The sequence below is a fragment of the Physeter macrocephalus genome, chromosome 1 (assembly GCF_002837175.3).
Source record: "Physeter macrocephalus isolate SW-GA chromosome 1, ASM283717v5, whole genome shotgun sequence".
In the NCBI taxonomy this organism is placed as follows: Eukaryota; Metazoa; Chordata; class Mammalia; order Artiodactyla; family Physeteridae; genus Physeter; species Physeter macrocephalus.
Window position 1 is genome coordinate 114,308,890 of NC_041214.2, and position 24,694 is coordinate 114,333,583.

The 24,694-nt window shown below is 41.3% G+C and overlaps 1 protein-coding gene across 13 annotated transcripts in view; it reads right to left on the reverse strand.

Moving 5' to 3' along the window:
* Positions 1–24,694, reverse strand: part of ST3GAL6 (ST3 beta-galactoside alpha-2,3-sialyltransferase 6) — an 82,225-nt gene that overhangs the window by 25,760 nt on the left and 31,771 nt on the right. For 6 of the 13 annotated variants that reach the window (XM_028494117.2, XM_028494127.1, XM_028494124.1 and 3 more), the window contains 4 exons: positions 15,083–15,182; positions 9,986–10,063; positions 4,854–4,957; positions 3,746–3,809 (listed from right to left, as the gene is read on the reverse strand). In XM_028494117.2, coding sequence (XP_028349918.1) covers positions 3,746–3,809; positions 4,854–4,957; positions 9,986–10,063; positions 15,083–15,171 — 335 coding nt within the window. In that variant the 5' untranslated portion in view covers positions 15,172–15,182. Of the gene's footprint in view, positions 1–3,745; positions 3,810–4,853; positions 4,958–9,746; positions 9,817–9,985; positions 10,064–15,082; positions 15,183–20,921; positions 20,946–24,694 lie in introns of those variants that run through there. The other 7 variants (XM_055085958.1, XM_055085986.1, XM_028494132.1 and 4 more) reach the window with 3 other exon arrangements.

The window sequence follows — 24,694 nt, forward strand, 5'->3', positions numbered from 1 at the left end:
GGAGGATCCCACATGCCGCGGAGCGGCTGGGCCCGTGAGCCATGGCCGCTGGGCCTGCGCGTCCGGAGCCTGTGCTCCGCAACGGGAGAGGCCACAACAGAGGGAGGCCCGCATACCACAAAAAAAAAAATAGGACTTTCTCTCTCTCTCTCTCTAAGGTGGGTACACAGCCACATGGAATAGAGGCTACATTTTCCAGTCCACCTTCCAGAAAGGCCTTGTGATTATACCCCTAGCCAATGGGATATAATTGGTGGTTGCTAGAAAATTTTTAACAATCAGTCCTCTTTGGGAGAGAGGCGGGTGATGGGGAAGCCCTTGTCTGCAGTGTTTGCCAATTTCCATGGTATAAATATATTCCCACCATGGCTAATTTCAAGCTTCTACCTTGATGGCACTGAACATGGACTTGGGAAGAGCGGCAGCTCTCACAAATTGGTACCAACAGGCTCCAGCACATCACTGGCTGTAATAAAGTGTTAAATGTAATTTCTGGGAAATGTCCTTAAAGAAGGAAGCAAGTCTTAATGGCTGGGGGCATGCCCTTCCCCCTTCATCCTCCCTGCTGGCCAGAATGTACATATGACTGGTGAAGTCCAGCCATCAGATTGGACCATAAGGAGGAATAACAAGAGTCACAACAGAGAAGCCTTGGTCTCTGATGATCAACAGCTGCTAAGCTGGCCTGAGACTGCTTACCTGCAGGCTTCATTTACATGACAATTGTAAGAAAGAGGAAAAGTTGTATCTTGCAAATGCAACTGATATTTGGAGTTTTCCCATTCACAGTAAAATCTATCCCAACCAAGGGCATCATGCACGCTAAATGAGATAAGTAAAGGATTCAGTTTTTTTTTTTTTTTTTTTTGCGGTACGCGGGCCTCTCACTGTTGTGGCCTCTCCCGTTGCGGAGCACAGGCTCCGGACGCGCAGGCTCAGCGGCCATGGCTCACGGGCCCAGCCGCTCCGCGGCACGTGGGATCCTCCCGGACCGGGGCACGAACCCGTGTCCCCTGCATCGGCAGGCGGACTCTCAACCACTGCGCCACCAGGGAAGCCCTAGGATTCAGATTTGAAACAACAAAAAAATGTCTGATCCTTTGTGGGAGGGACAAAGAGGATAGAAGGTGAACAGAACAGCCAAAGGGGGAAGGGACTTGAAAATGAGGTTCTCACCTCTCTCCACCCTGAGCCCCTCCTCTCTGACCTACAGACCCCTACAGAGAGTGAGCAAGCCTCGGCCAGCAAGGCTTCCTCCTGGTACACGAGGGCCACAGCTCCCGGATCCACAGTGAGGGCTCAGGGAGGACTCCCCCACTAAGGGCGGTCCAGATCCTCTGCCAGGGAAGGACAGACTGTTCTCACACCTCTTTCTTCTACAGCATTTCCCCAGGCAGAGAGGAGAAATGGGAAATGTATAAGGTTATTTGCGGGGTAGACTGAGTTGATTCCGAGGCAGCGATAGGCAGGTTAGTGTATTCTGCCTTTCTGGGGTTTACTTAAAATATATTTATTGCTCAGGCATGGGCTGGCCTGTTATGGTCTTTGGATTGTACCGTGGGCTTCAGACAAATGTAGAATGACTTACTTAAAATGTAGGTAAAATTTATTATTACACGTGAACTCCTCCTAAAAGTTAATATCTAAATGAAGATAATATTGTCACAAGTATATTCTTATCCACTTTCAAAACACTAGAGAAGTCTCTAGGGACCAAGTTTGCACACATCACACAAGCAATTCAGCAATGCTGAGTGTCTAGTGCATCACTGTCCTCACTCTGGGAGGATCTTACAGGGATAGTCTCCATTCACTGTATACCTGCACAGTTTCTGCTTGTACATTGATGGTACTTCCATCTCTTAACAACTTCAGACTCAAGAACCTTTGGGCAAACAGCATGATTTTCAGTGCTTCCTCACCACCCACACCCACCTCCCTCCCAATGCTAGTGATGCTGAGAACCCGACATGGTTGACGGTGGGAGTGGGGGGCAGGAGGAAAGGGTGGGGAGCAGCCAGACCAACTCAGCAAGCAGAGAGGAGGTAGCCTGGCTGAGGCACATACAGATGATGAATACCTGTGCAGGAAGAGGCTCTGAAAGCAACTAAATAAAGCACGGCTAATTCTAAGATAAAAACCAGGCAAGGACTGAAGCCCGCGCGCCTAGAGCCCGTGCTCCGCAACAAGAGGAGCCATCACAATGAGAAGCCTGCATGCCACAGCGAAGAGTAGCCCCTGCTCGCCACAACTAGAGAAAGACCATGTGCAGCAATGAAGACCCAACACAGCCAAAAATAAATTAAAAAAAACACGCAGACAAAAAACAAACTTGTCACAAAAAAATAAAAAACAGGCAACAACAAAAGTTCCAGTCACGTCCCATCAAGAATCCTGACAGTATCTCACATTTACAGGGCCAAGGATTTTTTTCAAAGCTTTGCAGATACCTGCTACAATTATTTAAGGTATTACCATTATCACTGTTAAGTCAAACATCCAGCCCTGGATGGACCGACCCAGGTTCACATCCTGGCTCTGACATTTACCAGCTCTGACAAACTATATATGTTTGCCCGGCCTCAGTTTCTCAACTTAAAAAATGAAGATCATCAACCATACTTTGCAGAGTGGTTGTAAAAATTAGAGAGAATTGATAAAAAAGCACACATGCCAAAGGTCTGCATAAAGCAATATCCTACAGATGAGAGTTGTATAAATTTTGGTTAGAAAAGAATATATATGGTTGCTGTGGATATGCAATCAAAAACTGAAATCGATTAGGTTGATGGCATAGTTTTAAATTATAAAAAGTACAAACTGAAATGAACCAACATTATTACATAATCTACACCTCAGTAATCTGGGCCCCTGACAGAGAAAACTTAGATAAATTCTGACAAAATCTAGCACTGCTCCTCCAGCTCTGTTCTATAAACTATCTCCATTTTCACACCTCCGTCTACTACCCCCATTTCTGCACCCACCAAAAAGCACCTCTATTCTCTTGGATAAGAGGGGGAATTCTGCCATTTTCCTTTTTAACGGAGGCCTCACAGCTGCAGATCACCCTTCTCATCCCACTGGACAACTGGCCAAACTCTAAAGTACAGCTTAAAACTTTGTGAAATAAGTCCACCTCTGTAAAAGAAGTTGACTTGCCAAGAAGTCTGTCTTTGGCAACTCAATTCCTAAGGGGTTAAATGGACACCAAATTTTTCTAAAAACTAAACTGCCTTTCGTAGTCAGAAAATGTGTATCTAAGCAAGCTGTTCACTTCCCTCAGATGTAATTCTGAATAAAAGGAAGAGAGCTGCTTCTGAAGTCCAATATTCAAGTGAAACAGAAAAGATCCTCATGAGGGAGCGGTTTAGAAGATGTATGGGGAGGTATGGGAACCACGCCATGGAAGGAGGCTGTGAGCTGATTAACAGGGAGTGTGAATTACTTCTTCAGTAGCAACAACTTAGAAAAGATGAACGTGGGTTAAAAATGTCCTGACTTGGTACTAGCATGGCACATCATCAAGACTGTCTGCAATCTTTTGAGCCAACCAATTATGCAACTTCTAAACTATATTTGTAGTTTGTTTACTTCAAGTGTCATAGAAATAACTCCTAGGCATTTTAGGTAAGCACAAAAGCTATGGAATCTTCCTGAGTGAATATATTTTACATTGGGGTACATGTTTTGAATCAACTTAGCTAAAACTAAAAGTAAAACAGAAGCAAGAAAACAAACTCACTTGTCAAACTCATCAAAGAGATCACAACTCTGCAGTTTTGAAAGAGCAAGTCGAAAGTATTCGGCTAGAAAACAAATGGAGTATTAGGAATAAAAGCAATCATGACTTCTTAGGTGCACAGTAAACCACCTTATCCACTGCCCTCCCCAAAACCCACTTCAAACTGGCATGGCCACCTGTGATTTATTCTGTGGTGAAAATTCATGTTACAACTGCAGTTAGCCAGCACTACTTAACAGGCGCACTCAAAATGCTAAATGCTCTAAGGACATTCTCCAAAAACCCCAGAAAAATAAGATGCTTAATCTAAAAACAATCATAACCAAAAATTAATCATATCAGATGATTCTGAAACTGACATTGGTATAGAAATCAATATTCTGCAACTTTAAACCTATTATCAAACTCTCTGCAATGTATTTTAAACACACACACACACACACACACACACACACACACACACACACACACACACACACACACACACACACACACACCCAGGATCAGCTGAATAAGAAAAGTCTAACTCAGGAAACTATAGGCTTGTCACCTCCTAGGCTTTCAGGGTCTCTCAAAATCTAGAATATAAAATTGTGCAAGGCAAAGCAGCTGTCAACAAGCAGAGGGAAAATCGTTTCATCATTAATAAATGGAGTAATTCTCTCTAAATTTAGCAAAAATAAAATATCCTCTGATTAAATTAAAAGATGGACCAAGGACCTAGAATGTGCTGATGACATAAAGTAAAACTCATAGGTAAAGAGGTGAAATGGGAAATAGGGAGGAAGTTAACCCATAGGGTTGTCTTGCTAATTCTGAATTGGAATAAAGTAAGGCATTGGAGGCATAAGGTGGCAAAACAGAAGTGAAAAGCAGTTTCTCAAAAACAAAAAAAATCTACCTTTTTTCATTCTTTTATTCCACACTGACTCGAAATGAATGGGGATTTATGAATTAAAATTTAATTCCTTTCACCCAATCCCGAAATCATATCCTTAGGACTCATTATGAAACAGAAAGATTAAAAGGCCTTAAAATTATATAAACATGTGATTCACATCAAACCCCACTCATATTAATAGGGCAGGGTAAGAATAATATTACTGACCTGATGTTCTTATCCCATAGGGCAAATCAAACTTATCGCTACCATAGAAGGAAGCAGTATTTTTAAAATCAGCTGCACACAGAAAAGGGTGAAACTGATGAAACCTGGAAGAAAAGGATAAAGAATGATTTTCCCAAATGTGTATAATATTTGCAGGTTTTTAAAATCACAACTGTAAATAACTGTAGTATGTCATTCCTGTTGTTGTAATAACTATACATGAATGTATAATTCTTTTTAAGATTATTTTAAAATCATCTTAAACACTATTTAAATATTACCTAGAATGGGATGTCCACTGGGACTATACACCCAGAAGGGAAACGCTTTCCAAGTAGTGAAACCAAAATTATGTAACAGCTTTGGGTGGGGAGTAGGGGGGACACAAAATTTAAAAAGCAGCAAACACCAGTGACAGCCATCTACGGGAAGAGACAAAGGAAGAAATAAGGGAAAGTAAAAGTACAGATGCTGATCCACTCCCAGAAGAAAAGGTACCATAAAGCTGTTGTCAGCTGTGAAAATAAAAACACACTGAAAGTTAGAGGTAGCTAGAACTGAACTCTTTCCTGAGGTCATTAAATTAAAATTTACTCAAGAACAAGAACCACGGATATCTGTCTTCTTGTTGCCTGTCCTGCCCCGCTGCTCCGCTCAGGTACTCTCTCAGACAACGTTTGATGAGGTGCCTGTTTTTTCCCTCACTTTTAGCTCCTGGCACAGAGTAGGCAGACAACATACATTTAAGAAATGACTGAATGAATTTCAACTCCAAACTAATTCTTTATGGGACCATTTTGAAGTAGAAAGAAATAAGTTTTTTTAATTAAAGAGAAGGAACAGGGACTTCCCTTGTGGTCCAGTGATTTAAGACTTCGCCTTCCAATGCAGGGGGTGTGGGTTCAATCCCTGGGCAGGGAGCTAAGATCCCACATGCCTCCGGGCCAAAAAACCAAAACATAAAACAGAAGCAATATTGTAACAAATTCAATAAACACTTTGAAAACGTCCACATCAAAAAAAAAAAAAAAAAGAGAGATAAGGAAGAGGTAAAGCACATATTAAAGTGCCATTTCCACCTACCAGGACTAGGTACTGCAGAGCAAGTCAAGCTAATCCTTATCCCATCCCCAACACATGGCCCCTTCTTTCCGGCCTTATCAGTTTTGTTCTTCCTTAGTATAAAAATTGCAGGTGGAGATCAGAGCGCCCCTGGGGTTTCAGAGGCTGCATGACAAAATGGAAATAAACAGCAGTAGAGTAGGGACAAATTAGCTTCAGCTTGATCCTGGCTTTGCTACCCAGGAACCACTAACCTTGGCAAGTCACAGGAGCTCAACGTCTTTAGAGCTGAGCTAAGAACTTATACCATATTCAGACTAAGCAAAGAGGTGAGAAACTAGCCCTTCCTACTGAGAAGGGTGTGCATGCTAGATTCAGTTGTGACAAGTGTTAGCAGCCTCAGGGGTCCAGCTAGCTTCAAAAGGCCATTATCTGTATCAGGGTTGATCCCTAAGCTTAGGATCTGCTCTGGGAAGAGGAAGTGTCAGGTCACCTGACTTAAGATGAGAGGAGATTCAAGATCTTCCCGGGCTTCCTTGGGAAAGTAAACCACAGATGACTTTGCACCTTGAGGTGAAAGCAATAAAGGACGCTATTCTTTGGAGTTGGTGGGAGTGATAATGATGGTAACTGATGATTAACGTCTACTGCCAGTCAGACCTTGTACTAGGTGACTTACATTTTATTTCTAAATGAAATAACTGTTAAGCACTGTGGCAAAGAACGTGGCCTGCCATTTCAGTAAACAAAGGATGTTGAAGCCCATCAAGGCTTTGGCTACTGCAGCTGCCCCCCAACTGTGCACGCTGAGGGGAATTCAGCAGGAAGGAAAACAGGATACTGGCCCCAGATCGCTGAGGTGCGTATCAAAGGAAGAATTCCAATAATACAGTTTCTTGCATCTTCCCACACACAGAAAAGGGGTAAATTCATTATCTTGAGAGGTCTGGTTTTTCTTGAATTAGCAGTAATCTTTCTTTTTAAATTTATTTATTTTATTTATTTTTGGCCGCGTTGGGTCTTCGTTGCTGCACATGGGCTTTCTCTAGTTGCGGTGAGCGGGGGCTACTCTTCGTTGCAGGCTTCTCATTGCAGTGGCTTCTCTTGTTGAGGAGCATGGGCTCTAGAGCGCAGGCTCAGTAGTTGTGGCTCATGGGCTCAGTAGTTGTGGCTCATGGGCTCTAGAGCGCAGGCTCAGTAGTTGTGGCGCACGGGCTTAGTTGCTCCGTGGCATGTGGGATCTTCCCGGACCAGGGCTTGAACCCATGTCCCCTGCATTGGCAGGCAGATTCTTAACCACTGTGCCACCAGGGAAGTCCAGCAGTAAATCTTTTGATGTTTGACTCCCTGTTCTTTTGTTCCCCAAAACTCCTATAAATCCTGGCTCCTCCCTCTTTGGAACAGTCCCCCAGAGCTATCTGAGAGGCTGTATCCCAGGCTTAAGTCCTCAGTAACGTCCCAAATAAAACATAATTCTCAACTTTTAGGTTGTGCTTTGTTTTTTTCAGTCGATAACTCCATGTCTCACACAGAGTAGGGGCTCAATAAGTATCTGCCTTATCTGTAATAATTATATATTACATCGTATTATATTACAGTATGTTATATTACATTATAATGATCATCTTTGCTATTGTTACTCCTACAAAAGCCTGGAAAGGAAGGTAAATTCTACTAACCAATTTAGACTGTGGATAAAAAAATGTGGCCTGCCATTCCAGTAAACAAAGGATGTTGAGGCCAGCAAGCCTTCAGCCCACTGCAGCCGCCCCAGATGGTACACCCCGAAGGGGATACACGGTGGAGAAAAACAGGATGCTGCCCCTAGATAGTTAAGGTGCATATCAAAAGAAATAATTTCAATAAGCCCAGACTCCTGCATCTTCCTATTCATAGAGAAGCACTAAAATCATTAACTTGAGATGTCTGCTTTTTTGTGATTAGCAGTCATCTTTTGATACCTGACTGTTAAGGGAAACAATGACTGAAACCACCTGCCCTGACCAGGCAAAGACAGTAACAATTTGCATGAGTTATTTTACGACAGGAGGTCCTGGTAAGGAACACGGAACTAATGAGCCACCACCAACCTGAAGAATTTGGGAAAGTTCAAAAAGAGAGAGGAGACGCCAGTCCACATGACCTACCGATCTCCCAGAATCCTCCTCGCTGGAATCCGTCTTGGCTGAGTGATGCGTGCACCACCAGAAAGGACCCTGAGTCAGAATGATTGGCCAGAGACAACCTGGAAACTAATCCCATCACCATAAAACCCGAGACTGCGAGCCACGTGGCAGAGCAGTCCTCCTGGGTTCCCTTACCTGCTGCTCTCCGCCCAGGCACCCCTTCCCAATAATGTCTCTTGCTTTGTCAGCACGTGTTTCTCAGACAATTCATTTCCGAGTGTTAGACAAGAGCTCACTCTAGGACCCTGGAAGGAGTCTCCCTTCCTGCAACATGACTACATGTCTGTTTGTCTTTTTCAGCAAAAACTCCTATATTTCCTCCCTTACCTCTTTGGAACTGTTCCTCAGAGCTATCTGAGAGGCTGCCATCCCAGGCTACAGTCCTCAGTAAGGTCCCCAAATAAAACATTCTCAACTTTTAGGCTGTGCATTTTTTTTTTTTTTTCAGTCGACGAGACAAAGAAACCGAAGCTATAAAAAGTGAAGTAACTATTATCTGGAGTCACTAACCCATACCTGACAAAGATGAAACCACACCCAAGCTCAATGCTAAGGAAAAGTGTCCTCTTCGTAGCACTGCAGGTAACTCCGCCAGGTTTCCCAGCAGAGCTTCTCCTGATGGCTACTGCAAAGGAGGGAACTCTGCCTCCAGGGAATACTATTCACATGACAAATGTGCAGACTTACACACCTGCTGAGCAATCTTTCATAAATACTTTAACCCCTTTGGGTTTTCTCAGAAAGAAAAATGCCTTTTCTCTCGAAAGCTGAAGAGTACCTTGATTCTAGAGTAGCACTTTGAAGCTGCAGTCTGCAACCCACAGATGGCTCATGAAGTCAATTTTGCGAGTCATGATCAGCTCATTTTTAAAAAGTAAATAGAACAGAATACAGGGTATCTGGAGTAGGAAAGGTAAAAATTCTTTCTTTTTTTTTATTATAAATATGTACGGATACTAAGTTCCAAAGCAAAATATTTCTTACTGTGGGTTGGGTCATGGTAAAAAAAAAAAAAAAAAAGTTTAACATCACTCTTCTAGTTTTGCAGTGGTCCTAACTGGACACACACCCACAGATTGACTACAAGCAGCCGCGGCACACCTGTAGTCAGATGTAAAAATATTTTATGTATCTAAAGTTTTCCAGAAGGTTGGCTGATTTTTAAAGGGACCTGTAGCCCCGAAAGGTTAAGAACCAGTCATGGAGAGATACAGTAATACGATAAAAGAAAATAAGAAAAGACAATGTTAATTTTAGATCCTTAAAAGATAAAATGCTGAAAAGCGTGTATGTGTTTTACACACTTCAACATGCCCAGACCCGACTGTCATTGATTTCTATTAATCTGGAAGCATTTTGACCAGCACTCTATCAAAGCAGTGGTGACAAAGGAAAAGAATATTTATGGATGGAAGAGTAAACTCTCTACAAGTCCTGACAACCACAATGAACAATCATTATTTACATTCTATGTAGATCATTAAAAGTCTGTAAAAGGCAAATATCTACTGTAAACTTTAACCTAGAAGTTAAATAAAAATAACAAGGGTGGAAAATAACATGGGAACAAGGGTGGGGAAAGAAAACCCTAAAAGGACAGTGCACTCTTTTATGATCAAACACAAATAGACCTCTCTAATCTCACCTGTGTGAAAAGAATACTGGTCTGACTGAGTTCTTCAATGCCTTTTCTTAAAATATATGCAGAGTTCTGACTAAAAGCACAAAAAGACACAGGATAGTCAAGCTCTTCCTTAAATGTAGGATAACCACATTATGTACTTATACTGCTAGGATTTGCATGAAAAAAGTAAACAAGTGTGGAGAATGATTACAAACACATTGTGAACATTATGTGTGCCACGGTGTCTTTTGTATTTTTACCTCAGGAGAGAGGCAAAAGCTGGCTTTGATAAACAAGGCTGGATCTTATTTCTCTTCTTCATTTCCACAGGTGGCACCCTATGAGACAAAAATAGCGTCAGTCAGAAACCAGAACTAGGAAGACGGCCCAAAGGGAAGAAAATGCCCTGGGAACCCACGCGGTGCCACCAGTGAGAGGCTTCTCGGGCAGGGAATAGAAACGCTCACCGCAGCCCCCGAGGTATGACAGAAGCTTCTCCTAAGTCCTGGACACATCTGAGGATTCATGGATGCAAAGCAAGAGAGAGTGGAAAAGGCTGAGGTGACGAGTGACCCAGAAAGGTCAAAGAGCAGTGACTCAAAGGACCCTTTGAGAAGAACTAGGGTCATCAAACTGTGGAAGCCAAGACCAGACTCACGTTTTAGAAGTTCCTGAAAGCCTGAGACATGCACACGGCTATGCAGGTCCTCTGTGCCACACGCGGGGACACCCACGGGCAGCAAACGCCACAGAGACACCGCCCCGAGCAGGTTCCGTAGCCCCTGCCGGTGCCCCGGGGACTCCACAAATCCCACCATTTAGAGTCACATATCTAACTCCCCTCTATTCTTGGCACAGGTTAGGCGCCTGTGTGTCCCCTGAATGGAGCACTTGTCTCCACAATTTCAAAGGGTATTGTGATACAAGACATAGCACAACAATGAAAACACATGAAGGGGACGGGGGCAGCAGGACCCAGACTCAGCCAGGAAAGAGCAAAACAGCCTAATATAAAAAACTATTAATGATCATCAGTTGTGTGGAGAATTAATCTCAAAAAGAAAACGAATCAATTTTCTTCTGCAATCACAGGATTCAAAGAGAAACAGCCTAAACCCTTCATGGATTGACTCAATTTTTAACTTTTTTTGGTACAAAATCCACAGTTAAAACTGCTAGGTTTCTGAACTCTGAGGCCAGACGCAGAGAATCATCTTTTGTAAATACCCCAAATGGCAAAAATCTCTTGATTTATATGTAAGGAAGGTACATGGGCCAGCACACCAAGCCACAAAAACCAAATTATAGTCAGAGGACAAAATAAAGTATAAGATATTACTTGGTTTCTAAGGTTATTAAACCAGAAAACAAACTATTTTGGGATACTGTGAAGACTGTGGGTGTTTTTTCTTAAAAAAAAGACAATTACTTGTCTTAAACAGTTTTTAAGGAAGCAAGTTCCAAGGTAATTTCCTGCTCCGAGGTAATTACCAGCATCCGAGGTAATTTCAGGATACTTTCTGTGTCTGGAGTAATGTGTTAGCTTAGGAGTGACATGAACGTTCCTCAAATTCTGATGACAAGAAAAATGTGCTGAATTTGGACCCTTTTCATTGTCTTCTTTATCATTTCCCCTGTGACCAAGAATAGGATTTGTAGGGAATTAGCAATCTAGTAAACTTCGTGCTTTCTTTTCTGTTCTTGTCTTCCATTAACTCAGTACAGGACAGAGACAGAAGTGGCAGAGATGGAGGGAGAGAGGCCTGCAGTAGGATCCTCATGTGGCATATAATCAGACTTCTAAGCTCTATGGCTCATTATTTAAGTCCAAAACCTCAAAACTTGTGTCCAAACCGACCCACCTGGCACTGGGTTTTTCCAGTGACCATAAAGAGCATTACAATCAACCAGTGATGAGGTTAAATGCAGAAGCATCATTTTTTTAATCTAGTAAAACAAAACAAAACCTAGAAACATGATCTAGGATCTACTATTCAAACACTGGCAAAAAGTACAGAACTTTTGTCTAAGACAAGAAGTTTTTATGTGGTTTATTTTGACATCCTATACTCACCACTCTCATTCAGGATTTAAATGTCATCAAAACTTGATTCCTCACCAAAGGACTGACAATAGGAAAAAGGATACCTCTAGACTAACAGGCAGTTGTCCTCCAGGATTACATTATACATTTATAAGCTAAGTGATTTGGGTTTTCCAACCTGTTGTCCACGTCAGTTTTTCTGCTCTGGTCATTTGCATTAAGATGAAGAATTTTTTTAAACATTTATAATACATAGTAGCAATTTCTGAGCAAAAATCTGGGAAACTCAAGCAAAGGAATTTCCAAAAGTACCAGCCTTCTGAATTCTGAATTTTGAAAATATATTTTGAGGAGAAATAGACATAGTCTAATTTGATGCCTTTAGTGTTTGTGAATCACCCCTCCTCAGGGTTGAAAAATTGTTTTGTGTAACTGAGGGTACTGTTGGTTCAAACTATGTTAGTTTACAGTTTGTTGCAAACATTGTAGAATACAGCAACATGTACATTAACTTTTTCTCTATTTATCTTTATTATAGAAAATATCTTAGAATGTTCTTGATAAAGTAGCACGGTAACGATGGTCTCACACTTGGTGTGAATGGTAGTTTAGCAGAGCATAGCTCAAAGATTTGCAAAGTTAGGAAGAAGAACAAGAGAGCCTCTCTCCCCACCTCCATCTAAATATGAAATTTGGTAAATTAAAATACTTTGTAAAAGAAAATTCATATTAATTACCATTATGTACGAGGCGTTTTGTTTTAACATCTTTTTTTTTTTTTTTTTTTGCGGTACGCGGGCCTCTCACTGTTGTGGCCTCTCCCGTTGTGGAGCACAGGCTCCGGACGCGCAGGCTCAGCGGCCATGGCTCACGGGCCCAGCCGCTCCGTGGCATGTGGGATCTTCCCGGACCGGGGCACGAAACCGTGTCCCCTGCATCGGCAGGCGGACTCTCAACCACTGCGCCACCAGGGAAGCCCGAGACGTTTTGTTTTTAACCACACTGAAGATAATCGGGAAAGATTTTTTCCTTAATGTTTCTCCCGAGTGTAGTACTATAACAAAAACTTAACGCTAAGAAACATTTTATATGCACCTTTGAGTAGGCAATTTAATCTAGACTATCTAATTTTCCTCCCATGATAACTAATCTGTTTTTAGTATCAGCAACATTTGGCAAGTTTATTTTTTAGATTTAAACTGTGGTTCATCTGTTCACTTTTCTAGAAAAAAATCATTCTCATGAGAAAAAGCATAAATTAACAAGAGAGTGACTCGATTTGCTTTTAGAAAAAGAAATGTTTAATCAGCTATCCTGTATTTGGACTTATTCAGGTGTTAAGAAATTTAGGGAGGTATAAAGGGTTGAATGACGACAGTGCTTTTTTTGTTGTTGTTAATCTAACAGACCAGCCTTAACTGTGGGCTTGAATCCTAAAAGGACAGTTGCCACAGTGGGACGCAAGGAAATGTATGGTTGGCAGATGAGCACCAGTGACAGCCAAATGGAGGGACATACTTGCATGGTCAGTTTATTCTCTAATTCCAATAAGTTCTTTGCTTTCAGAAGCAAGAAAACATTTCTTCTCCCCTCCCCCACCCCACCCCCTTTTTTAAAACACACCACAAGGAAAGTACAAAGTACAAAAAGAAAGTACAAACCCTTTGTGACACTTGTAGAAATCAGTAGATTTCTTTTAGACAGAATCATTTTTTTAATCTCTTGACTTGTTTTCCTTTGGTTCGAAAAGTTGTGTTATACTCAACTGACTCTAGCAAAATTTTGTATGTGGTAGCATAGCTTTAATTTATCCTATTACAATGCTGTTCTGAATTTTCTTTTGGTTTTTAAAAAACAAAACCTGTTGCTTAGAAGCCATGAACTATTTTACCTTACTTCAACTTGTCAAAATTTCCTTGTTTTAAAAAATGATCATTTGGGGGCTTCCCTGGTGGCGCAGCGGTTGCGCGTCTGCCTGCCGATGCAGGGGAACTGGGTTCGCGCCCCGGTCTGGGAAGATCCCACATGCCGCGGAGCGGCTGGGCCCGGGAGCCATGGCCGCTGAGCCTGCGCGTACGGAGCCTGTGCTCCGCAACGGGAGAGGCCACAGCAGAGGGAGGCCCGCATACCACAAAAAAAAAAAAAAAAAAAAAGATCATTTGGGTTCACTCAGGAAATGCATGTCAGGAAGCTTGTATTATAAGTTGACGAGTTGTGATGTATCAGTAACTGCTGTTACTCCTTTTTCAAAGAAATATAATTGATTTTGAAGTTTTCTAGATTGTCACATGCTTTGTGACTAATGCAAGGAAATCAAGTCCTGTGTGGTATTTATTCTAGTCATTTCTATTCATGCTATAAACTGTAGCTAATTTTTTATTTGCAATTAATTTATTCAAAATAGAAAATACTATTTTCTATTTTCAAATAGAATATTTGAAAATAGAATAGAATACTATTAAATAGTATTTAATACTATTAAATACTAAATAGAATAGAATACTATTTCTATTTTCAAAATAGAAATACTTTTCAAAATAGAAAAAAAAGGAAAAATGATAAAAATCTTATTATAGAAGTTTTCTCTTTAATAAAACTACCTGTGCCTCTTCAAATTTTATATGTGACATTTCAAGTCAAAGTCATTTCAAATTGTACATACATCATTATTCACCAAATATTTTTAAACAAAAGGAACCATATGTAGTGTGTACATTTTATCAACAGTCTCTTATCCAAGCATTTTAGACTCTGAGAATCAAGTGCCACTGAGTCTAAGAATTACTCCATCAATTCAAAAAGATGAATTATATAAATAAGAATGTGATGTCCCAAAGATGGTCAACACCACTGCTTCACTGAAAAGTCAATAAAAAGATGTTGTTGTTTATCAATATTTAAACTGCTAGATGTAATGTATAAGATACTAGAATGGGGCTTCCCTGGTGGCACAGTGGTTGAGAGTCCGCCTGCCAATGCAGGGGACACGGGTTTGTGCCCCGGTCCGGGAAGATCCCACATGCCGCGGAGCGGCTGGGCCCATGAGCCACGGCCGCTGAGCCTGCGCGTCCGGAGCCTGTGCTCCGCAACGGGAGACGCCACAACAGTGAGAGGCCTGCGTACCGCAAAAAAAAAAAAAAAAGATACTAAAATGGTAAAACTCCAATTTATAATGGAAAAGCTAGAAAAGGTTCAAAATGTTACAGGGTTTTTTTTTTTTTTTTTTTTTTAATAGGTCCCTCTAATATCATCTGCAGGTCTATGTGAAAGACCAGTTTGGTAGTCATTTTTAAACAGCAAAAATAAAACTTACCCATAGGCATTTGTTCCCCACAATATACAATGCAGCACATAATAGAGGAAGACAGCACTCAGGAAGATGGCCACAAGGTACCCTCTCATGGCTGGCCCACCTGAAACACAGGGGATGAAGGCCAAGCGAAAGGCAAGATCGTTATCCAGATGATTTACACAATGGCTTACATACAAGCATTAGTTTATAAACATATAGAGAGAAGAGTAGAAGAAACTAGCATCAGCCTTTTAATTTGGAAACACCCACTAAATTTTCAGAAAGTGAATATTTTTTCTGTCTCTCCTCATCCTCTTTAATCAACAACATGATTCACGTTTAGACCAATACTTTCCCATGTTAGATAGGAAAAAAATTCATTCAGAACAAAATTCTACACATCTATTTCATATCCAAAACTTTTTTCAGAAATATTAAAAAATACCTATTTTCTCTATCTCTAGAGAAAATGAATATATGCCTTAAGATGTAAATAAACATTTTGTTTTGTCAGTGCTCGAAATGACTTTTAAATGCTATTTATGCTAAAAGTCATTTCTCATTTTAAAAAACTGGGGGAAAGGGCTTCCCTGGTGGCGCAGTGGTTGAGAGTCCGCCTGCCAATGCGGGGGACGCGGGTTCGTGCCCCGGTCCGGGAGGATCCCACATGCCGCGGAGCGGCTGGGCCCGTGAGCCATGGCCGCTGAGCCTGCGCGTCCGGAGCCTGTGCTCCGCAGCGGGAGAGGCCACAGCAGTGAGAGGCCCGTGTAACAAAAAAAAAAAAAAAAAAACTGGGGGAAAAAAGCTACTAAACAGTATTTCCCACAACCTCAATTTTTTTTTTAGTTAACTAATTTATTTATTTATTTTTGTCTGCTTTGGGTCTTCATTGCTGCTCACGGGCTTCCCCTAGCTGCAGTGCGCGGGCTTCTCACTGCAGTGGCTTCTCTTGTTGCCGAGCACGGGCTCTAGGCATGCAGGCTTCAGTAGTTGTGGTGCGTGGGCTCAGTAGTTGTCTCGCAGGCTCTAGAGTACAGGCTCAGTAGTTGTGGTGCACAGGCTTAGTTGCTCCGTGACATGTGGAATCTTCCCTGACCAGGGCTCGAACCCGTGTCCCCTGCATTGGCAGCTGGATTCTTAACCACTGTGCCACCAAGGAAGTTCTCCCACATCCTCACTTTTTACACACTTTTAGATGCACCATATCATAGCACAGGTAAATTTAGCTAATTATTTGCTTGTTTTTATACTAAATGGACAGTATAGTTCACTGCACATTTATAGATAGACACAAACCTGGACACAATCCTCTCTAGAGTATAAATTCAAAAAAAAAAACCTTTACAAAATATATATATATATATATATATATATATATATATACACACACATTTTTTTTTTTTTTTTTTTTGCGGTACGCGGGCCTCTCACTGTTGTGGCCTCTCCCGTTGCGGAGCACAGGCTCCGGACGCGCGGGCTCAGCGGCCATAGCTCACGGGCCTAGCCCCTCCGCGGCATGTGGGATCTTCCCGGACCGGGGCACGAACCCGTGTCCCCTGCATCAGCAGGCGGACTCTCAACCACTGCGCCACCAGGGAAGCCTGACAAAATATATTTTTTATAGCCTAAAACATTTTGTTTAGTTCCCACTTCTGCTTCAAAGGCAGAAATGAGTATGTTCTCACTTCTACATGTAATTAAATGCAAAAGACAAATTTAATATATGTTTCTATACTAGATCTTCTGTTCAATGCATGTTGCTTAAACAGATATACTATTTCTTTGCATCTCTTATCAAGTTTCTGGTCCATCTAGATACTTGAATGTACCACTCGGCTCACTCCTATCCACCTCTATTAACCTCAATTGGGGCAATGCAGTGTCGAACGTGTGAGTCTGGTTAGATTCTTTTATTTCTTTTTAAATTTTATTGAAGTATAGTTGATTGGTTAGATTCTTAAAGAGCTCCATTGCCTTCTTAAGTATAATCTCCTAAACATAAATGAAGCTGTTCTTGATCATGTGAGGTCATCATAACAAATGTAATCATCGTTCTGGGCTCCATTAGAGTTGAGACCCTCTGGAGCTAACGAGGGTGTGGGGCTGTTTGGAGTTGACCCTAAACTGTAGGGATCATCCCGTGCAGATTGCTGAGCACACCTTCCTTGGTGTCAGCTGTTGCTTCTCACTGCAGTTAAGGCAGCCACCACCCCCATGTGCCACTATTATAAACTAATTAGAAATGCAGACTGTCAGGAAGAAGCAAATGAATGCGTTACATGAGCAAATTTCAGTTTACACGTACTTCTAATTTAGCGGACATAATCCCCGTGAAGAGTCAACACTGGTTAGAAATCAGAAGACAGGAATCATGGCCCAACTCCACATAATTCCTGGCTTGGAGGGGGGCCTTAGGTAAATCAGTCTCCCTTTTCCAACCTGACTGTTCTCCCATGTTGAGGAGTGAGAGCACACAGCCAACCTCTTTGGGCTATGAGATAGTAGTGGCCAAAATGATGGGCGTCTGGCATAACCTAGGACACGAAAATATGTGCTGAATAAGTTTGTATATTTTATGGTTGTTTGTTTTCTAAAGCGAAAGCCAGCTGTGCTTTTTTTCTAGACAGTAAAATGCATGGGCTTTGAGAAAACCAAAGGGAAACTTGGCCTGCCTTTAAAGTAGCCTGTGCAGTATTCTTACTGGTCTGACAGGGTCAGTTGGGCGTGGCTGTGGCGGAAAGGCCACTTCCTCTGCTGGCAAAGGGGGTAAAGCATGGAAAGGACTCATAGATCACCTCAGGCCTGTGCTTCCCTTTCCACTTCATTCTGTTTTCCTTGCCCATTTGCAATGTATGTCTTGATGTATTGTGCATTATTTTAGAAATCACCTTAAATTCTTGGTAAAAAGCAAGAAATAAATTGCATGATCATTAGTGGGTTAAAAAAAAAAGAAAAAGTATGGTTCTGTGCTTCTTGAGAAATAATTGGTAAAATCCAAGTAATGGAGAGAATTAAGGTTTGCGATGATCAGAGTAAAAGTCTAAGACAGTGAGGCATGGGAGATGTTGGACACATCACTTAACTGGTTAATCGAGGAAACAAAGACAGAAAGATAGCTAGCCCAGAGCCTGGCCCTTATGACATGTTCAACAAATGCTAGCTCTGCTTCCTCCCCTTTATCTGTGAGAGAAGTGCTAGTATTAAACACTTTGGCCAGAGGCGACGAGTCATGATTCATGACGGCAGGACATAGGGAGCTGGTGTGGCCTGGCCTTGGCTCATTTAGCCCTTTGACTGAACTGGCCTCTGCAAAATGTTTTCTGTTTTTTTCATTCAAGTGTCACAAAAACATGAATGTAGGATAAATATAAAAGACTCCAAAGAACACAATGGAATTCTTTCTATACCCTGTGACTCAGCTGAAAATACACTATAATTAAGCCTTTTTTGTGGTACATTGGACAGTCTCAGATATCAGGGGTGTTCAGAAACTCTGGAAGTTCTAGAATCCACAAGTTAGACTTGGACAGAGAAAGTTTTAGAAATTACTGATACCAGGCTTAAGACTGTCCTGGAAGGCATTTTACCATGGGCCAAAATAGTCACCAAACAATCTGCTTAAATACTCAGATTAAATATTTAAAATTCCACCCAGAGTAACATCAGTTTTGCAAACACCCAACAAGGATGCCACTTATCAGTATCAGCAATTTTTTAAAAACATATTTACATCTAAGGTAAGATAGCATATGAAAGTCTAGAGAAAGAACTCAATATTTACAGCTCAATTTGCTTATCTGTCCCTCAAAACATATTCTTTGGGAAATTTATATATCACTTTACAGAGCACGAAAGTATGGGTAAGTGAGATGTTTTTATCCTCACCAGTTTGTGGTTTAGCTGAAGACAAAGAAGTGTGAGAAAACATTTTTTTCCTTCAAAAAGTAAAATGAACCTACTCGTGAACAGCCACTGCATACACCATCTGAGAAAAATTTTGGAAGCTTTGCCACTCTCTCACATGTCATGGGCAATTCAAAGCATCCATATTCAAGTTGCAAAGCAAACTGGGGCCAGCCAGGATATCCTTGTGATAAACATGTAGAGTCCCTCTACTTGATCACAGCAAAAACTTCCACAAATAAATGAATTCTCTAATTATAAGTCTATAAATGAAACAACCATTTTGCTTTGAGCAAAAGACACAAAGGAACACCAGTAAGAATTTAACATAGAGTGCCTGCTTAAAGGGGAGGGGAAAAAAAAAAAAAGCCCCTTCAATATAGCTTCAGTTACCAAAGCAAACAAGTTTCAAGATCTTGACATTAAACACATATCAGCTTCTTGGCTGCAGATGCTACTAAGACCAGAGTCCCTAAAACATCCTTCACAAAGTTTAAGCCATAAAGCAATTATTCACCGAAAGTGTGAGTAGAGGGTGTCAAGGGAGAGCAGGAATCATTGGCAGAGATCAAATGTTTATTTCTTCCCCAGTTATGATACATAACCCAATAGATGAATAATCTGCATATGCCAAAGTGAGCTCAATCTTGGCAACAGGTTTTCCTTCTCTTTAATAATAACAGTATATTTTATAAGTTCATAAAATGTTTGTATGTCCATCAGTTCATTTAAGGCTCAAAACAAGCTTGATAAACAGATGTGCAAGAGTCTGTCATACAGAGTGAAGTCAGTCAGAAAGAGAAAAACAAATACCGTATGCTAACACATATATATGGATCTAAAAAAAAAAAATGGTTCTGAAGAACCTAGGGGCAAGACAGGAATAAAGAAGGGAGTGTGGGAGGGAGGGAGGGAGACGCAAGAGGGAAGAGATATGGGGACATATGTATATGTATAGCTGATTCACTTCGTTATAAAGCAGAAACTAACACACCACTGTAAGGCAATTATACTCCAATAAAGATGTTAAAAAAAACAAACAAACAGATGTGCAGGCATCATCTTCTTGATGAATGAGGGAAATGAAAGTTTCTGCAATTCAGTGAGTTGTCCCAGCTCACACAGTTTAAGAGACAGAAACAGACTTAAGTCTGACCATTTCTTTCTCACAGTTCTATTCCTGGTGTCATCCTGTCTATCAAGACAAAATACATGAGGGGAACCCAAAAGAGAAAATTCTAATTGACAACTTCCTGACAGTGCGCTGTTGATGGGCAGAGTTCTGAAAGGGCAAATACAGACATGGGTTGCAGGGAGAGGGCTGCAGGGCAGCGTTCCTCAAAGTGACATGGCAGGTCCAAGGGTCAGCACCAGCCGAGGGCTTGTTAATGTGCACATTCCTGAGCCCCTACTTCATCTGAGTCTCTAGGGCTTGGAAAAGTGTATTGAAACAAGAACACTCCAGTCTGATTCTTATGCCGACCCAAACTACAGTTTGAGAATCACTGCTCTAGGATTCTCAAGAGAACCATGGAGGAATGTACTGAAATATGGAGACCATAACAGATGTTACAATAATGACCCCACTCCATGAGAGCAGGACTTGTCAATCATTTTATTTGCATTTATTTATGTACTTCTAACAATACATGTCACACAGAAGATGCTAAGTAGATAATTGTTGAATGTAGTTACAGATCTCATAACTAGATGGTTTGTATTGATTTTTTTTATCCAAAATGCCTAGCACATGGCAAATGCCTAATGAATAATGGCTGATTAGAATCATTAAGATATTGCAGTGCTTAGCATTTCTCAAGGCCCCCCCCCCCCCACAGATGCTTTTGGTGTATTATCTCGTGTAATCCTCACAACCACCCTGTGAGGGAAATAGTAAACTTACAATTCCCATTTCACAGATGAGAAAACTGAAGCTCTGAGAGGAATATTAACTTACCTGAGCTAATAAATTGCAGAACAGACTCCAATCCGTATCTATCAGACCAGAGTCCACACACTGTACTGCTGCTCTCCAGATGTGAGCTTTTACAGATTGGTGCAGGTCCAGCCTTCTGATACCAGACTAAACATGACAGAATGTCTCATCTGTCCATGCTACCAGCTCCCTAAGCAATATCAATTCTAGGAATTGATGAAACGGAGATAAAAGTTTATAGTCACAAACTGTGCTGAAATAACACCCTATTACTCACAACCTTGTTCTTCCCCCACCCTATTCTGGATTTCAGTAAATCCTTTTTTTTTTTTTTTTTTTTTCCTCCATGGTTCTATTGAGTGTCCTGGAGCAGTGATCCTCAAACTTCAGTATGTTTAAGAATCAAACTGGAGGATTCCTATTTCAATGCACATTCTTGAGCCCCAGGGCAACCATAATAGCACTGCTTATAAAAACAAAACAAAAACCCTATGGAATGACACTTGAAAATGGTCAGATTCTGATTTTTAGACTCTCTAATGCTTTTTCAAACCTAAAGAGGCTTGTTTTTCCAACAACCAGTTAGAAAAAAGCATATTCAGCAATAATTCTGGAAACATCATTCTATTCTCTAAGCACAAAAACCCTGTGGGTATCTCAGTCAATATCACATGACTCCAAGGAAGAAACATGCTTCCACACACAGACGGACCCCCGCCTGCCCGGCCTCTCCACCCAGTGACCTCTAGGCTCAGCTGCAGACACACCCCGGTGCCCATCTGTAGGCTCAGCTCCACCCCGACCTCTGAGCCTGATCCTGGCCCAAAGGAAAGGGAGCCTGAGAAGCCTCCAGGAGCAGCTCAACAGTTTGGTCAGGTTCCTACTGATCCCACACTTGGACATGTCATTCACACCTGGCCTGAGTTCCTGTTTCCGGGTCCCTGAATTACATTCTAGTTTTCCCAGGTCTTCATTCTTCCCTCTCTCAGCTACCCCGGCAGCTCAGCAATCAAACATCCAATTCTAAGTAACTAGGATCCTACACCACGCACTCATCCACTCTATCCCTTGATACCCTCTGCTTCCCCAGTGACAGAGGTCTTGCTCCGCTGCTGGTTGGTCTCCTCTCTCATCCAGCGTACCTCTGCTCAACAAAATTACTCGATAACTTGCATCTTTGTGCAGAATAGACAAGGACACCCCATCTGGCTCCACACAGCCCTGTGGGCACAGAGCTTGGCATGGGCAGGATTTCAACCACAACCTTCCTCTCAGCCAGTTGCCCCTCTTCAAGGTTCACCTCCACAATCTTACCAGGTGGCCCTGCTCTCAGCCTGTGTCCATTCAACCCTGGGAGAGACCCTTCTTCATTCAGGTCTCCACCAGACCTCAGCTCACACTGACACACACCCGAGACTGTCTGAACTTGGCAACAGATCTTACATCCTGCCTTCCTTCCTCTTCGTATTTACTGCTCAGCTTATGATTCCTCTCTGCAATCACATGCCCCTGTGCGCATGAGCTGCAGCTCTACCTATGCATTAATGTCTAAGTCTCTTAGTCCAGCCCCATGGGTCCCCTAAGCCTCCTAGATCTAGCCGTCTCCATAGAGCCCAAACCTTAAAGAAGACACACAGGACCTCGCAGCAATGGATGGAAAGGCCTCAGTCCTCTTTAACTCTTTCAAGTAATGATCCTTATTATTAATGGTATGATCCAAATGTGTCCAGAAGCCTCATTTATATACCAAGGACCTCCACCCTCTGGTGCTGATGATCATATAAATAATAGCACACTTTATTAAGTACTTACAAAATACCCAGCACTGCACTAAGCCCTTTTCTCATACGATGATGAAAACAGGGGTGCTATCATCCCCACTCAAGAGATCTTTCTGGGTTTTTATATTGTACATTATGGAAAACTTCTAAATTGTACATTCTGGAGAACTATAATCACTGTATTTTTTAACTATAACAGCATGAACTTAATATAGTCACTTAATACCTTGTTAAGCAAGGGAATGATACACATTAAAGTCTGCATTTATTAAAATATACTTACTTAGAAACATTAAAATACAAAAGAAGAAACTGTTCATTTCACAATTAAAGAGATAAATCTTAAGGAATTAGTAGTCTGGTTGATCAGATTTCTACTAGAAGGATCTGAAAATTCTCGATAGGCCAAAATTTAAAACTAAAAATAGCACATATAAAATTCAGTATGCAATATTACACCACCTAAAAAAGCTAAATTTAAATCTGAAGTTCTGAGCTACTGTTATTTAATACAAATTAAGGGGAAAAAATCTGATATTACTGAGTAAATTAATGGAAAATTATAATTTGATTTATGCACCTCCTCCCTGGAAAAGCTATTAGTATAGTTTCAACAAATTGGACCAACTGTATACATTCTGGCTGATTTCTAAACACATAGTTTTTTCCTTTCTGCATAGCAGAAGAAGAATATGCATAATTTTCTTTCTCTCTTCTTCCCCCCAATTCTTCTGCTATACAATGCTATGCAGCTAGTTCCTATATGCATACACACACCTCCTCTTTCAGTCTTTCAAGAAAGCCAGTGCTGGCTCTACCCACCACCAGTCCCCCCCAATCAAGGAGCTTGCACAAGCCTCTTAGATAGCCTCACCCACCAGAGAGCAGACAGCAGAAGCGAGAACCACAGTTTTGCAGCCTGTGGAACGAAAACCACATTCACAGAAAGACAGACAAAATGTATAGGCAGAGGACTATGTACCAGATGAAGGGACAAGATAAAACCCCAGAAAAACAACTACATGAAGTGGAGAAAGGGAAAAGGGATTCAGAATAATGATAGTGAAGATGATCCAAGACCTCAGAAAAAGAATGGAGGCAAAGATCGAGAAGATACAAGAAATGTTTAACAAACACCTAGAAAAATTAAAGAACAAACAGAAATGAACAATACAATAACTGAAATGAAAAATACACTAGAAGGAATCAATAGCAGAATAACTGAGGCAGAAGAACGTTTAACAAAGACCTAGAAGAATTAAAGAACAAACAAACAGAGATGAACAATACAATAACTGAAATGAAAAATACACTAGAAGGAATCAATAGCAGAATAACTGAGGCAGAAGAACGGATAAGTGACCCGGAAGACAGAATGGTGGAATTCACTGCCGTGGAACAGAAGAAAAAAGAATGAAAAGAAATGAAGACAGCCTAAGAGACCTCTGGGACAACATTAAACACACCAACGATCGTATTATAGGGGTCCCAGAAGGAGAAGAGACAGAGAAAGAACCCAAGAAAATATTTGAAGAGATTATAGTCAAAAACTTCCCTAACATGGGAAAGGAAATAGCCACCCAATTCCAGGAAGTACAGAGTCCCAGGCAGGATAAACCCAAGGAGAAACACAGTGAGACACATTGTAATCAAACTGACAAAAATTAAAGACAAAGAAAAATTACTGAAAGCAACAAGGGAAAAAAGGCAAATAGCATACAAGGAAACTCCCGTAAGGTTAACAGCTGATTTCTCAGCAGAAACTCTACAAGCTAGAAGGGAGTGGCATGATATACATATACACACATATATATATATATATATATATATATATATATATTTTTTTTTTGGATCTTCCCGGACCAGGGCACGAACCCGTGTCCCCTGCATCGGCAGGCGGACTTGCAACCACTGTGCCACCAGGGAAGCCCGCATGATATATTTAAAGTGATGAAAGGGAGGAACCTACAGCCAAGATTACTCTACCCGGCAAGGATCTCATTCAGATTCGAA